The sequence below is a fragment of the Acomys minous genome (assembly GCF_964271855.1).
Source record: "Acomys minous genome assembly, chromosome: 9".
NCBI lineage: Eukaryota > Metazoa > Chordata > Mammalia > Rodentia > Muridae > Acomys > Acomys minous.
Window position 1 is genome coordinate 92,574,251 of NC_140490.1, and position 16,208 is coordinate 92,590,458.

Genomic DNA, 16,208 nt, shown 5'->3' on the forward strand with positions numbered 1-16,208 from the left:
AGCTAGTCTTTGACTCCCAGGGGAAATTTCCCCTCCACCCTGGGATTTCTCTGGTTTCTGTGTTAGGCCGCCCCACTTCCCACTGTACCCCTTTGCAACCCCCTCCCAGCTGGCTCCTAACCATCTCTATATGCTGCATGGAACTTAGCAGAAGAACTTTACATTAAGGAGGACTTTCCTTGTTGTAGCAAATAGAGTCCAAGCGGCAAGGTTTGGATTCTAGCATTGCTTTGTATTTCTCTATAGAAACTCTGCCTACTAAGCAAGTTCCATTTGGGCTGACTTCAGGAGAAAGGGAGCTATCCAGCCCCTTTCTTACAGAAGGTGTTTGATTGTATTAGGCAAAGGAGAATGGGGAGAAGGCTGCCTCAGTTGAAAAATGGAGGAAGGAAATGAACCAGTTCCTGCTTTGGGGAAGTATATAACAGCTGTGCACCCAGCTGCAGGAGTAAAAACAATGGAGGAAAAAAAAAACAAAACCCCAACCAATGAGCTGTGTGTGCTGAAGCCACAGTGTACATTTCCAAACAGCTAGGAGACTATCACTATAGTTCTTTGCATGCGACTTCAAGACCCAGACTGCTCTGGAGCTGGGGTTGCCTCGGGGAATATCTTTAACTTCCTGAGTGATCAGAAAGCTATCCAAAAGAATACCAACCATGGCTTCTCCAGGAACGGAACCATTTCTTTTCTATTGTAAGAGTTTACTTTCTGGACATTACCCGCCCTCCAACTCAGTAAGATTTCCATCATCACTTAAAGAAATACTTGCCATTTTTTTTCCCAAATGAGAAGTCTGTTGCTATCATGTTCAGTTTATTGTTTCAGTTGAAAACAGCTCTTTAATAAAATATACGGAATATTGTCGGATGAGGCTGTCCTTAGCTCCGCAGACAGAATTGAAGTAACAACTGATTTAACGAGGCCAACAGGGGGCATCGGTGTCCTGAAGCCTTGTAAAATATGGTGTAGAGAAAGCAATTCTACCTAGCCTGTATTTACAAATGTGGGGACTATACAATTGCCGCATAAATATTCGTTGAGATTCTTGTGACAAACCAGGTACAAGTGAAACAAGGAAAAGTCAGATATCAGATGTACGTCCCAAGGAGGACCAGGAACGAGCCCCTCCCTGTGTGCCTCACTGCACATCCCAGATCTCGCAGAGGAGTGGGGTAAACTTGTGGTCATTCACCCTCCAGGACATCAGCATCTCGGCGTGGTGGTGGTTGAATGTCCGCAGCTCCGTCAGGCGGCCCAGGAGACAGGCGAAGTGCTGAGGGTTCTGGGGCTGATGAATCTTGCACAGTTTTTGCAGCACCTCAAGCAGCGGCTCCTGAAGCTTCTCCACTGCCTCTCTATCCTTTATGTATTGCCTGTCTGTTTGAGGGTTTGAGATAACATAGCAAGAGGGAAGAGTGAAGAGCACTGATTTTGAATAATCGCAGTAATGGCTGAGCTTTTTTAAGAAATGTATGTTTATACGGGTTTTTATATTTAAATGTACAAAATTTTCAATGTAATAAAATTACATGTACATACACACACACATATATACCTACATACACACACATATATACACATGTATATATGTATATGTGTGTGTGTGTGTGTGTGTGTGTATATATATATATATATATATATATATATATATATATATATATATATAATGGACTTACATAGAGACCAAGATATGGAACATCAAATGCTCCCAGAAGTTCCCCTAAACTCCCTTCCCAATCAAAGGCCTTGAAAGGAGCCCACTTAGCAAATGTAAGCGTGCTGTCTCAGGGGGACAGTTCCGCCCTTCCTAGGCCGCAGGGGATCTACATTTGTAAGTCTAGGAGGCCCTGCCCAATAGGCTTTTTCCACTCTATCACAATTATTAATACCCTAAGAATAGCAAGTAGCTTCTGCCTGTCTACCACACATAAAAATCATTTAAGACTAGCACAGTACGTTCTACAAACTGTGAACACAAAATTAATTGCAACCAAACTATCAAGGTTACATTTGAAAATGCATTTTATGCAGAGAGATAGTCACTTCTATAATTTTTTTTAAACAGCAAGATAGTTGGAAACATACAACTGGGCAAACATGATGAAGATTCAGTCTTGTCTCTGTATAGTCATATAGTTGAACATAACGCAGCCCTCTTAACAAAAGCCTTCTAAAGGGTAGAATGATCTTTGCTATATGATAACAAATAAACTTTCTTTGATAGCCCTGATCAAGTGTCAGTCTCCCAGAAGGGCCCTCACTAACAACTAATGACATGCCATGTCACCCCAACTCCTTTCCACACATCGATAAATAAATAAATAATATATATATATATATATATATATATATATATATATATATATATATAATTTTAGATGAATTCTCACTGTATAGCCCAGGCTGAGCTCAAATCTGTACTCCTCCTCCATCAGCCACCCAGGTGCAGAGATTACAGGCGAGGTCACTGTGTCTATCTGTCATTATTACATATTTTGTAGGAAGCGTGTTACCTTCCTCACTTTTCTAAAACAACAGCCTCATAGAAGCACTATCCAATTCCCCCTAAGGTCTGGAACCGTATTCACTATGTAGAAGGTGTTCAATGGGCAGGTACTGAAACCAAAGGGTAATATCGTTTTAAATACTAATTGAAAATTGTATTAAAATATTAATAATGCTCTATTTAAATGGTAGAATTATGGGCCATCTTACTCCCTTTTTATGTCTCTCTGTGTTTTCTATATTTTCTTTAATACACACCTGTATGACCATACTGAGAGAGAAGTAAACAGTATGAAGAAAACCCAGGTGTGGTAGTAAAATTACCTGGAGAAAGGATGACGATTGCCGTGAGTAGCGCATACTCTTCCTGGGTCATTTTCAATTCCCCAACACTTTTGTAAAAACTAAACATCGGGGTTATATATTCATCAGAGATGCCTGTGCAAGAAAGTTGAAGAGGCACAGTTACAATTAAGATTCCTCACTTCAGTTACTGTGGTGAACACATGGGCACACACATGTCTTTGTGTGTGTGTGCATATATGTGGGAATATGTGAATGCATGTTGAGGTCAGGGTACAGCGTTGCAGAGGTGTGCCTCTCCCTCACACGGATCACAGTGATCAAGCGCACTCATGTCATCAGACTGTGTAGCAAGCAACCTTTGCCCGCTGAGCCACCTCACAAGTCCAACATAAGTTTTGGCTGACTGAAAAGTGTAAAGCCAGAAACACTCCCACTCACATTTGCTCCCATGCATACACATTCATTTAATTATACTATATTACACATCTCAGCCAAAGGCAGCGTGTTGTAAAGAAGACCAGTAAGCAAGTCTCCAAAGGACAGCCCTGTGTCTGACGCATTCGATACTGCCTTTGGTTGGCCAGCAGTGTGTAACAGCAAATGACAGCGCTCTTGCATTAGAAAAATTCCCATAATTGCACCATGTTCTGGGTGGGACCTGTTATTTTAAGCAATGTCAATAGAAAAACTCAAGATAGAGAGCAACTTAAACAACGAGCAAGGCATAGTTGTGCAATTTCACTGGATACGTTGGCCAGAGTTCCTGTGAGCAGGTTTGGATCCACCTGCAGCACCCATCGCCTGCCCTGCATTTATCAGGATGCAGTCACTTTTTTCAAACTTAGCACATCCAATATGAAAGATGCCAGGCAAAGACCAAACCTCCCAACTTTCTCCAAACCCACATCCGGATCTCTGCATTTTCAGTGATGGATGGACATCCTTGCCATCCGTCCAGTTGCCTGGCCGGACAACTGCCATTCTGGTATGTGGTCCCTACGGGTCCTCACTGCTTCTCCTTGCTCCATGTTGCCTTGCCTCACTATAGCTCTTCGCACTGAGTTTCAACCACCATCTGTCACTATCCGGAGTACAGTGATTGCTTCCTCACTCATCCTTCTGTCTTGTTTGTACCTCTTTAACCTGGGCTCTCCGTCCAGACAACAGAATAGCCTCCGTGAACTTTGCAGGTCGCACTCTTTCTCCTCACTTGTTACACACCCTCAAGGCATTTCTACAGCTTTTGCTGTCCTTTTCTTTTAAAAGTGGACCTCTGCTTCTCTCCCCATCCAGCACTGTAACACACTGCGTATTGACTGGGTCCTCAGTATGCATTACCCTCTGTGATGGGCACTTCTTGGTCTCTCCTTTCAACCTCAGTATGTCAAATACGTCATGTAAAAACCAAACCCTCCCACATTCCTCCAAATCCACTCATCTCCTGCCATTTTTTCTTTTCATTAAGTTTTCTAGAATCCCTAGCTCAGTGGTTCTGAACCTTCCTGATGCTGCTACCCTTGAGTACAGCTCCTTGTGCTGTGCTGTGGTGGAACCCAACAGTACAATTATTTTGTTGCTACTTCATCACTGTAACTTTGCTACTGTTACAGCTGTAAGTGGAGGAACATGCCTCTACTCCTAGTGTTTGGAGACTGAGGTAGGGGGATGTTGAGGTCAATGGGCAGCCCAAGGCACATAGCAAGACCCTGTACAAAGTCAAGAAAGGCTGTCTTCACACACCTTCCATTTTCAGGGTCTGCACCCACTGGGAAGGATTACTTGAAGTCCATGGCTAGGCCACAACTTTACTATTTTGTTTTTAATCTTCTAAAAAAGGAACCTTCGTACATTCTTGAAAGGTTTTAAATTGTCTAACAAATTTATGTGGAACAATTATTTTCTTTTTGAAATGTATTCAAAATACATTTGGATTAATTGGTTTTTGTAAGGGAGGAGGCGGAGTTTCAAGACAGGGTTTCTCTGAGTTACTCTGTAGACCAGGCTGGCCTTGAATTCACAGGGATCCACCTGCCTCTGTCTCTCAAATGCTGGGATTACAAGTGTGCACTGCTATGCCTGGCTCATTTGAATTAATTGATATGACTACCAAAACAATCTGTTTCTAGCCAGAGTATATTCATGTCTTTACCAGTATGCGTGGACAGGAATACACTTTCTACTTCCTACACCTGTGTTTCTAGCATCACCATCTCTATAGATCATTAAATAGACTAAGGACCAAGCAAAGAAATGCCATAGAAGGACACATCATACATTTTTATATTTGTTAAAGAATAACTCATTATGTTTGCCAGTAATCGCACACACTTTTGTTCATTTTGAATAATTCAACTGTGTGGATGAGCGGTTTCGTTTTTTTATTATTTCGAATCGCTGACGTGTTTATGAATGACTGACTCGTTCCAAGAAGTCGCTTTTGAGAGTGCTGATCTGTGAACAGATGTCTCCTGACGCCTGAGCAACTTGTCTCCTTGGGGCATGTAACCAGAAGGCAAACAGCTAGAGTGGGGAGCAGAGTGAATCCTTAGCTGTGAAGTCATAGAAATATTTTTCACACATGTCTGTTTATGTGTGTGTACACACACATGCTACATTACACAGGTAGAGATCAGAGCACAGCTTCTTGGAGTGGGTACCTTCCCTCAACCTTGCAGGTCCCTGGGATCGAACTCAGATGATCGGTCGTTTTGGCAAGCTCCTTCAACTACTGCACCCTCTCACTGGCCCCGGGCCATAACTTTAAATGCCATGGCATTTACAGATACTATCCAAGTCAGCTTATCTAAAAGTGTTCAGTGTTTAGAATCCACCTTTGATCGCCAAATTGCCTGGTCCATCCTTCTAAATCCTCACCTTCTAATGATGTTGCACCAACTAATTATAGTTGATGAGGTTTTGGGGGGGAAAATAAGTTAAAATTCTTTACTACAATTCTTTTATTTTGTAACATGTTGTAGAAGCCGGGGGTGTAGAAAAATGTAAAAAAAAAAGTGATATGTGGGCTTCAAAAGTTAGTTTTCCTACAAGACAAATCAAGCGTAAGTCGTCTCTAGGAATCGCAGTCAGCACCATTACAGAGGACAGTAGCATAAACACCAAGAGTGTTCCAAATAGTTGAAAACCAACACGCTCCTGTATAAAAGCGTAATAACAATATCATCCTGAAGGGGGCAGTCCTTCCCTATTTTCCGGCTTCCCTCTTACTTCTAATAACCTACTTTTGTTTCTTTTTTTCTTTTTCTTTTTCTCCCCCCCCCCCCCACCCCGTGCTTAGGACCAGTTGTCTCAATGTAGGCCACAAGAAGGTGCTATTTTCTTTTTCCTCTGTTTATTTATTCTCTGTATATCCAGATCGCAGCTCCCTCCCTCCTCTTCCTCCCTTAACCCCTGCCAGCCCCCCCACCCCCCCAGCCCCAACTGGGAGGGGGGGGTTTTCCCCCTAACTCAACCGCAGTCTCTGTCTGAAAAAGTTGGAGTTGTAAAAAGAAAAATAGTTTATTTCTGCACCTCCTCTGTTTCTTGTTTTTCCTTTGGCGGGGGGTGGGTGGGGGGGTGGAGGGGTGGGGGGGTGGAGGGGTGGGTGGGGGGGGTGGGGTGGGGTGGGGGCTCTGTGATTGATTAATTGGTTATTCAAGGATCAGGAACACTGATCAGAATACCCATGACAAAATACCACTGTGCCACTGTGCTTTGCTTGTCTTTGTTTTGTGTTCTGGGGGATCAAACCTGGAGGCCTTCCCAGGTGTCAGGCAAGGTCTCTACCACTGTGCTTTTTAAAATAAATCATTTGCTTCCTGATTACCTTCCTAGTATTAATCAGGAATAAAAACACAAGCAGCTTCTTTAGGTATGGGAATATGTATTATATGCAACGGTGCGTATCATGTTAGCCCCATTTTCCGGTACATTAGATGCCTCTGTATGATTTATTATTGGTGATCTCAAGATAGAGTGGACATCTTGTTTAAAGCGATGCTATTTGCTCAAAATCATGTAATTTGGAGTTTTCCTAGAAATGAAGCCATCTTAATAGCATAGAGGTTAAATATAGACCTGAACATAGCATCCAAGCCTACGAATGTTTTCAGGGGTTTTTTTCCCCTCAAACTAAGTTTTCCCCACCCTCGCGGTTCCTGACAAATGCATGACAACTCCTCCAGAATCCTAAAGTTTAGCTTGCTCCAGCCCAAGTTCCAGCCACAGTCGCTCCTGTTCCCATAACTCGGCAGCATCTTTAGATTCTGCAGTTCTGGCCACCAATGTGAAAGGGCGACTCTCCTGACATTCCCCGCAGAGATTTCCTCTCTCCCCACTTCCTTCACCGCAGAGATTTCCTCTCCCCTCACTTCCTTCCCTACAGAGATTTCCTCTCTCCCCACTTTCTTCCCTGAAGAGATTTCCTCTCTCCCCACTTCCATCCCCACAGAGATTTTCTCTCTCCCCACTTCCATCCCTGGTCATTGCCTTGCTTGGACGTGACACTTCAGGCGCTGGCCTGAAGAAGAGCTTGTTTGAGGGCAGGACCAACACACACACACACACACAGAGTGAGAGAGAGAGAGAGAGAGACAGAGACAGAGACAGAGACAGAGAGACAGAGACAGAGAGAGACAGAGACACAGAAACAGAGAGAGATAGACAGAAAGAGACAGAGACAGAAAAACAGAGAGACAGAGACAGAACCAAAAAGAAGAGTTCCTCAGAGTGCGCTGAGCCCCCAAGTTAACGGCTTCTGCTGCTGCCTCTTCCCATTTTTTCCTTTGAGCTAACTCTTTTTCCTAGGGATCCACCTGAGGGGTTCAGCACATGCCTGACAAGAATTCTACCACCGAGCTACATCACCAGTCCTTATTTCCTTGCTTTGAAAAGCAAGTATGAGCCAAGTATGGTGGCCCACGCCTGTAATCCCAGCATTTGGGACGTAGAGGCAGGAGGATCTCTGTAAGTTCAAGGCCAGCCTGGTCTACACAGTGAGTTTCATGGCAGCTAAGGCTGCTATAGAGAGAAACCCTGTCTCAGAAAACATGAACCAAACCAAACAACAACAATGACAAAAGTGAGAGAGAGAGAGAGAGAGAGAGAGAGAGAGAGAGAGAGAGAGAGAAAGTGCACATGTGGGTGCTGCATGAGTGCATGTGCATAGGCCAGAGGGCAACACTGGTTACCTTCCTGCACCACTGAAGCTGCAGCCCACTGATCTGGCAAGATGAGCCTGGCCAACAGGCTCCAGGAAGCCTGTATCTGCCTCCCCAGTACTGGGATCCCAGGCACGTGCACCCAGCTTTGCACATGGATGCTCAGCTCAGGCCTTGATGCTTGCCTGGCAGGCACTTCACTGACAGCCATGTCCACAGCCCCAGCTCCTCATCTCCTCTCCTTTTAGGGCCACTTTCAGATGGATTTTCTGTTACCGTCACCCAAGCTCTTACTGATAATGTGCCTAACAAATGACGCATACAGTTTGTCTTCAGGGTTTCTCCCCCTGACCTATAATGCAAGGCCCCTGCTAAAGTGGGGTGCTGTATCCAAGTTCAAATGTTGCTTTCTTCTCCCTATTCAGTTCTCTCACACTATCCAAACCACAGCTCTGCTTCTCCCCGAAGTATGAACACTATGCACAAATGTGTGAAGGTAGAAGTGTTCAGCCTTGTCCGGGAAGGCTGCTCCGTCCCTGAGTCCCTTAGCCATCTCTGAAATGTAGCTCTAATAACGGAGGCGCAGGCATTCATACATCTTTTGTCCAGTTAGACAGTATTGTGTTTTTCTGGTTCCTTGTGACAAAGACAACAAAGCTAGAAAATGTCATAAAGTAAAGGAGAAAAAAAAATTATGATGCAAAAAAAAAAAAAAGAAAAGAAAAGAAAAGAAAATGTCATAAAGGTGAGAGGTGTCTTTAGGCAACGGAAGGGCCAGAGGGATGGCTCAACAGGTAAAGGCACTTGTGCGGCAGGCCAGACTTCCCGAGTTCGATTCCTAGGACCCACATAAAGGTGGGAGAAGAAAACCAACTCCACAAAACTGTCTTGGACCTCGACGCGTGCACTGTGGCACACATGCAGCCACAAGCACAGCATGCATGTACAATACCAATGACTAAACTTGTGAAAAGACTGTGAAAGCATTCTTATCATACTAAAATACATTTCAACTGCTAAACTCTCACCAAGTGAGTCATATGTGCCTTGATTACTGATCTTAATTTTTTTTTTCTGGCCTTAATTTAAAAAAAAAAAAGCTTTAATCAGTCTAACAATTTTTAAATGGTTAATTCGAAATATTAATAAATAATATGTTTTGCACTAGTCCTTGCAGCAAGCATTTATTTGGCCACATTAGATCTTCCTGGTGGTTAGGACTTGCCATGGTTTGGACGGGCAGGTTTCTGATTAAATTAAAAACAAAAATCCATCCATATTGGTATATCTAGTGGGCACTGGGCATCACAGTAGCGCCAGGATGACAAGGTCTCCAGCAATTAACAGAAGCAGATATGTAAATGAAGACATATCGTCTAAGTCTGAGCAAGTGCAAGGTCTCAGAGAGGAACAACAGGTCTGCCCAGAGATGCTGAAAATATCTTTCCTCATGGAAAGAAAATCTTTTTCTGTAAGTCAGCCTCAAATTGTCTGTGCCAAAATTTACACATGATCACTGTGAAAAGTAGAATTTGAACAGGTAAGAATATAAGCTGAGTTAATTAAGCATCAGCCTTTCTTTTTCTTTTTTCTTTCTTTTTTTTTTTTTTTTTTTTTTTTTTTTTTTTTTTTTTTTTTGGTTTTTCGAGACAGGGTTTCTCTGTGTAGCCTTCGCTGTCCTGGACTCCCTTTGTAGACCAGGCTGGCCTCGAACTCACAGCAATCCACCAGCCTTTGCCTCCCGAGTGCTGGGATTAAAGGCATGCGCCACCACCACCTATTGCACCTGCCTTTCTTATAAACACTTAGAGCTTTGCGGCCTTTGAAAGGCAGTGCTTGAACTCAGCATCAGGTTACCTGTTTCTCTGGGAAGCGTAGCTGTATCTGTTTCAGAGGACAGAACCGAGGCTGTGTGCGTGTGCTTTCCCACACAAAGTATCCTCTAGCAGGGCCCTAGGCCTGGCTACTGCTTCACCACGCTACCAGGAAGACCTTGTTTCTCTGCCCTTGACAGCTGTAATCACTCACAGAGAAGCGACTTGAGATCACTAGCTACTGCTTAGATTTTTATTTCCTTGCTGGAGGGCAACCACGTGATTTACTGGGGTTTATCCCAACTGGCTAAAACCCGTATAGAGGTTAGACCTTGGCAAATGACAGGAGCAATACAGAAGGAGCACTTCCGGAACACCCCTCTGCTGATTAGCTGTGCAGCCTGGCACACAGGGACATGACTTCCGCCTCTGGAGGCCACTGAGAGTACTTACAGGATGATACAGCAGGGGGGGGAAAAAGACATTCAAAATCTTGGGATAGACTGTCATCCTGAAAAATACTTTTGAGTTGGATATTTAACTTATATCTATTGTGGGAATTAGAAAGAAAAAAATGACACACACACACACACACATACACACCCGAAAGTCCTGTACATTTTAGGATTTACTTAAAGTTGAAACAAACAAAACAACTTGTTTCGTTTTATGAGGTTATTGCCCAGTGCCTTATTATTTGAAATGAACATTCATTAGCATTAGCAAGCCCACCTCAGTCCTGCCATGTTTTATAGTATTATATGACTATGCTTGTTTTTTATTAAAATGTTCAGCTTAGAAGCCTAGTTTGCATTACAATAGCACATTAGGAATAAAACCATTGACGCGCAGTCAAATTGTATAGACACAACTGCACAACAGGCCGTGTCAGATGCAAGTCCTGTAGCTTCGATGAGCAGAAATAAACACAGTAGCTCCCTTTAACCAACAACACCTCAAGAGATGCTTTCTTTGTGTATATAATTTGGGTATAATAATAGAAAAGAGTGTGAATTTGCACAACAAGAAAGTTAATTTTTACATTGTATTCTTTAACGACTTCCGTAGGCATCAACCGGGCAACTTTGAAAGGCTGTGTTATTCTAGAAATAATATATAATAGAAGTAAGAATTGCTACATTAGCATGGGGCTGAAAGTTATTCTTAAAGGTCATCTCGCAAGATCAGGTTTTGATGTGGCATGTGGACAGGGACAATGTTCTGAGAATCCACTGGGAGCAGCGAACTCATACATATTAATAAGTGGAAGAAACACCATTATAGATAATAAAGTAGGAGGCAGCGTGTGAGTTGAGGTGGTTTTCACTGCCGTAATAATGCGGTTGGTATTTGGAGACAGTTTCTTATTGTAAACTAAAGGCATGCATATTTATTGACATAGATTATGTTCTAGAAAACTTTATCCCTGAACTTTCATAGAAACTTGAAAAATCACAGTTCTGGAACTTGCAACATTGTAAGTAAAGGATCTGTTTGTTTGTTTGTTTGTTTAGACTCTGACATGTTTCCATTCCTCACTTCGAGATTCCATCTGTGTCTGTATTATTATGTCTCCTCGCTCCTACTCAGCCCCTTCAACTCTGCATTTCTGTTACAGCCAGAAGGACCTTTCTGTGGTAGAACTAAGATCATGATGTATCGGTTCGGAATATCATTAAGGTTTTCCATTGTACAGGAATTAAAGCTACTTTTGTGGCATCCAGTGTCCTTAATAGTCTAATGCATTTTCAGCTTCATAAATAATACTTTCTACAACATCAGGGCACTTGTGAGGGCTGGACACGGACGGGCTCTTGTTTTGCCACGTCCTTGAATTTGCTGGGCCGGTGTTACTGTAGCCATAGATGTTCCTTGCTTGACGCATTCCTAACCATCCTTCATGAGTCATTCCTTAACTTCTGAGCCTCTCCTGTGCTCCAATTTGCATAGCGCCCCTCACTTAAGCTCCTCCACTTTCTCTAGCAGACCACAGTTCCCGAAAGGACAAAGCCCAGACTGTCTGCTGTCCGTGCCCTCAACAACTGTACATGTGCAGGGCGACCCCAGTATTCACCATGTGTCTGTTCAGAGCCAACTGAGCAGCTGCATAGAAAGACCTCTGCATGATGCCGCCGCACTACTCAACATTTCCCCAGCCTTCGCTGCCGGCAGCATCACACATGCAGCTCTGTTAGATGGCACCAGAGCTCAGGATCCCTCTACAGTAGAGTTTCTCAATCTCGGCACGACGAACGTAGGTCTAGCTCCTACTCATCAGATGCTTGTAGAGTCTCTTCCCCGCCATGTGGCAATCAGAAATACCTCCCAGATGCTGCCGATGTCCAAAGCAGAAAGTGGACCAGGTGAGGTTGGGACCACCACCATGCTTTAATGTAAAATCAGCACTTTCAGCTGAGAACATGGTATGTTTTTAAAATCTGCCTTTCCCAACAAAGTCATTAGTTAAGAATAAAGAAGGAGAGGTGTTGGAAGTTTGAAGAAGCACAAGGTGATTGGTTTCACATAAGCTTATGAGTGACTAAGGGAAGAATGACAGGTTGAGCGTTCTTGTTCTCGACTATGCTTGAAATGCGCAGTCGGCACCATAAGGGGAGCCTACCAAGCCGTCTTAGTTTTCAGGCTAAAGCAAGTGGTGAGTTGTACTCGGTCAGGTGAGTAAAAAGCAAAGAGAGGTAGCTTGATGCTCGCTTAGCGCACACAAAGAAAAGCCCTGGGTTGAACTCTTCCCCACAGCATAAAGCAAGCGTGGTGGCTCATGGTTGAAATCCTAGGACTCAGAAGTAAAGGCAGGGGCATGAAAAGTTCAAGCCCCTCCTTTGCCTCACAGTGAGTTCAAGGCAAGCCCGGGCTACATTAGAACCTGTCTCAAAACCACTTTCCTGGGCTGGAGAGATGGCTCAGAGGTTAAGAGCACTGGCTGTTCATCCAAAGGTCCTGAGTTCAATTCCCAGCAACCCCATGGTGGCTCACGACCATCTACAATGAGATCTGGTACCCTCTTCTGGTGTGCAGGTGCACATTTGGGGAGAATACTGTATAAATTATAAATAAATAAATCTTTAAAAAAAACACTTTCCCAAAATAAACAAGGAGTTGAGTACAAAGTCCAGCAAACGATCCAAGAAAAGTCATAACTGATGGAGCAGAAACCTGGAGCTAAGTGCTGAGGGAAACGAGGTCGGGAAACAAGCAGTACAGTTGTGTTAGGATAGCAGATGGCATGGTGGGTGAAGTGTTTGCTGCGCAAGCCAGAACACTTGAGTTCAGAACCCTAAACCCACCAGACACAGTTGAACAAGCAACTTTAATCTCACCACACCCTCACTAAGGGACAGGAGTCAGAGGCGGGAGAGTTGCTGAAAGCTTGCAGAGTGGCTAGCCGGGTGCGGCTGTGAATAAGAGAGACCCTGTCTCAAACAAGCTAAAAGGGGAGGACTGTATTTGAGACCATCCCCTAACCTCCAACAGGTCCACCATGACACATGCTCCCACGCTCACACATGAACACAGACATATGCACACCGAGGAAAGAGGAAGCTGAGCCAGTGGGTGGAGGACTGGGGGGAATGACAGCTTAATGGAGGAAGCTCTGTAAAAGAAAGAGTCACTGAGGTCAGAGTTGAAGAAGTGAGTGAGCAGGAGGGTTAGATTGCGCCTTGTCAAAAACCTGGGCACCACGGCTTTTAGAGATGTATTGGTATTGACAGGGTCTGTGTCTGGTACAGGGTTAATAAAATCTATCTCTGTGTGTCGCAAAGACCAACATGGTGGAAGAAAGGCTTTCTTTCATGAAACCGCACCCCACTCCCCACTGCCTTTTATTTTTTCAGAGAAATTTCCATCAATTAATCCCTTGAATATTTAATCTCATCCTGGCATTTTCTTAATCTAAGACACAAAGCTTACACTTTGCATACCACAATTAATAACGCCACTAATAGATCATGCCAAAACAACTTTTATAACATTGATAATTTTCCTCTTAGAAATCCAGTAAGAGGGGAAGGAGAGAGGGACAGAGACAGAGAGACAAGAGACCACTAATTCCTCTTCAGATCTCTGCTCAGAAGCATTTTAACTTCTGTGGCAGAAAGCCCACCATCTTTGCTCTGAGGCATCTGGATGAACTTTCAACAACTTGAGGAGGAGATTGCGGGGCACAGCAGAGCTCCTGACCCACACCACCTGCGCCCTCAGCATACACTCTGCTGATCCCTCAGAACAACCACTTCTGCAAGGTCTGGAAAAAACGACTCCCTGCTGCTTCGTTTTTCAGAGAGGGAAAAACCAGGCTCTCTGACACCTGGGAAGACCCATCAGGAAAGCAAGTGGCAGACAACACAGCTGAAGACAAACCTCACTTCACGTGTCCGTTCTGCCTCTCGTTAGTCCTCTAGACATTTCTTAAGCAGTTAAGCATCTACCCCAAGAAGTACATGCTGGGTTGCCCCCGCTCCACACACACACCTCCACACTCGCCACCAACACACACATAATAAGTTAAACTGAATTGCCTACAGGATGATTCCACTTTGTCTCGTAAGGGGTAGTGTGGTGTACTGATTTAAATGGACAGCTTCTGGAGATAGGGGACATAGCTTGGTAGGAGGCCAAATGCCCATTGCGTGCAGTGCCCTGTTCCGTTCCAGTCATTGCACAAGAAAGAAATTTTAAAAATTTAAAAAATTTTAAACTTTTTAAAAAGACATATAGCTTCTGAGATCAGACTTCAATTTCCATTTGTCTCTGGAGACCTGAGCTGCTCTTTCACCTGTAAAGTTGGGGGGTGATAATAGAACCCACCTCATAGGATGGTTTTAGGCTTTGCCTAAGCAACATGTAAATTACTCAGAACAGTGGCTGGCATCTGGTACATGGTACATGCTTATTATAATTGTTTCTTATTTTCTTTTGAATAGAGTGGATAATAGCTTGATACTAGTCTTTCATACCTATAGGTTAGGAATAAATGAATCTTTTTTTTTTTCTGAACTGGATATATCTAGTTCTGTTGTACTTTTTTTTTTCTTTTCTCTTTCTTTCTCCCCCCCCCCCTTTGAGACAGGGTTTCTCTGTGTAGCTCTGGCTGTCCTGGGCTCACTTTTTAGACCAGGCTGGCCTAGAATTCACAGAGATCCACCCGCTTCTGCCTTCTGAGTGCTGCGATTAAAGGTGTGTGCCATCATCACCCGGCTGTTGTACTATTTTTAATCAGATGAAAATTTTAATATTTCAAAAGTCTTCATCTTAGTTTAAGGAAATATTTTGCTGTTGCAGAAAGGAGTTTTGAGCCAAGGTTCTGAAACTCCCCGCTTTTTAACCTGTATCTTTTATAGTGGTTCTTCATGCTAGGCACGTGGCCGGGTAACATTGCCTGGTAGATTAGCGCCTATCTTCACGGTACGTGTGCCAATTTTACTCGGATTAATAAACTCTTCGATTATATCACTTACCACACTTTCGGATTCTTTCTTCCAACAGGTCTGCATGTCCAGCGGGAAGTTTCTTATTGAAAATCTCTGCTGAACGGAGGAACATGGCTTCGACTGCGGACCCTTTGAGCAAAGCAATCTGATCTTCGTGGTCCAGCGTCTGAAACCCTAAGGTGATAATCAAACAAGATCAAGGGCTTGTGCCTGCCCAACAATACTTAGCACTGCTTATATACGGTGATAATGCGCGCATGCTATAAGATTTCGTCGTCGCGTCGCCCACACTGACAAGAGCGTCTCCATCAGCTGATCCTGTTCTTGCTTCACAGTGGCTTCAAGTGGTGTCGACGAGAAGCTGGCTTTGTATCTGAGTCAGGTTTACTGAAGAAACGCTGTGAAAGCCAAGATGCCAGGCGCATGTATCATGATAAAAATAGGCTGACTCAGACCAAAGCAACCCTCAGAAACTGGCTGTAGGCAGATTCGCTTTGAGCCTTTATTCTGGTAGCACCCTGGCGTGCAGGGTCAACTCAGAAAATAAAAGCACCCCGAGGCAGAATAGTGGGCTGACTCGCGAGGCTTAGGCAGAGTGAAGTGAACCGGTAACACAGCCCCATGTCCGTTAGTGTCATCTTGGGGTATGATGTCTGCACCACGCAACGTGGGCAAACAGACAACGCTGGGGAAGAGCCATTAGCTTCAAGGAACGGAACACCATCTGCAAGACGCAAAGTCCTCGCGCAGGCCTTTCAGAACGCAGCCACCCCAGAACCCGCTCTGACTTCCGGTCCATCTCCCCTTCCCCACCTCTCTCCCCCTGCTACTCTAAGGCCCTGGCTCTACTGAGACCTGAAAGTCTGCTGTTGTCTCACACATGAATGTTCTTCCCTGTTATCCGTAGCTGCCCAGTCGTAACCCCCAACCTCGGCCCCACCCCCGGGCCCCGCCGCCACAGACATCAGTTACCAGCT

At 44.1% G+C, this 16,208-nt stretch overlaps 1 protein-coding gene across 4 annotated transcripts in view; it reads right to left on the reverse strand.

The window, feature by feature from the left end:
- Window positions 1-803: 803 nt before the first annotated feature.
- The window catches only part of NR1H4 (nuclear receptor subfamily 1 group H member 4), a 55,929-nt gene continuing 40,524 nt past the window's right edge, over window positions 804-16,208 (reverse strand). For all 4 annotated transcript variants that reach the window (XM_084795966.1, XM_084795965.1, XM_084795964.1 and 1 more), the window contains exons 8-10: window positions 15,259-15,405; window positions 2,833-2,946; window positions 804-1,380 (exon numbers count right to left, since the gene is read on the reverse strand). In XM_084795966.1, coding sequence (XP_084652092.1) covers window positions 1,142-1,380; window positions 2,833-2,946; window positions 15,259-15,405 — 500 coding nt within the window. In that variant the 3' untranslated portion in view covers window positions 804-1,141. The remainder of the gene's footprint in view (window positions 1,381-2,832; window positions 2,947-15,258; window positions 15,406-16,208) is intronic.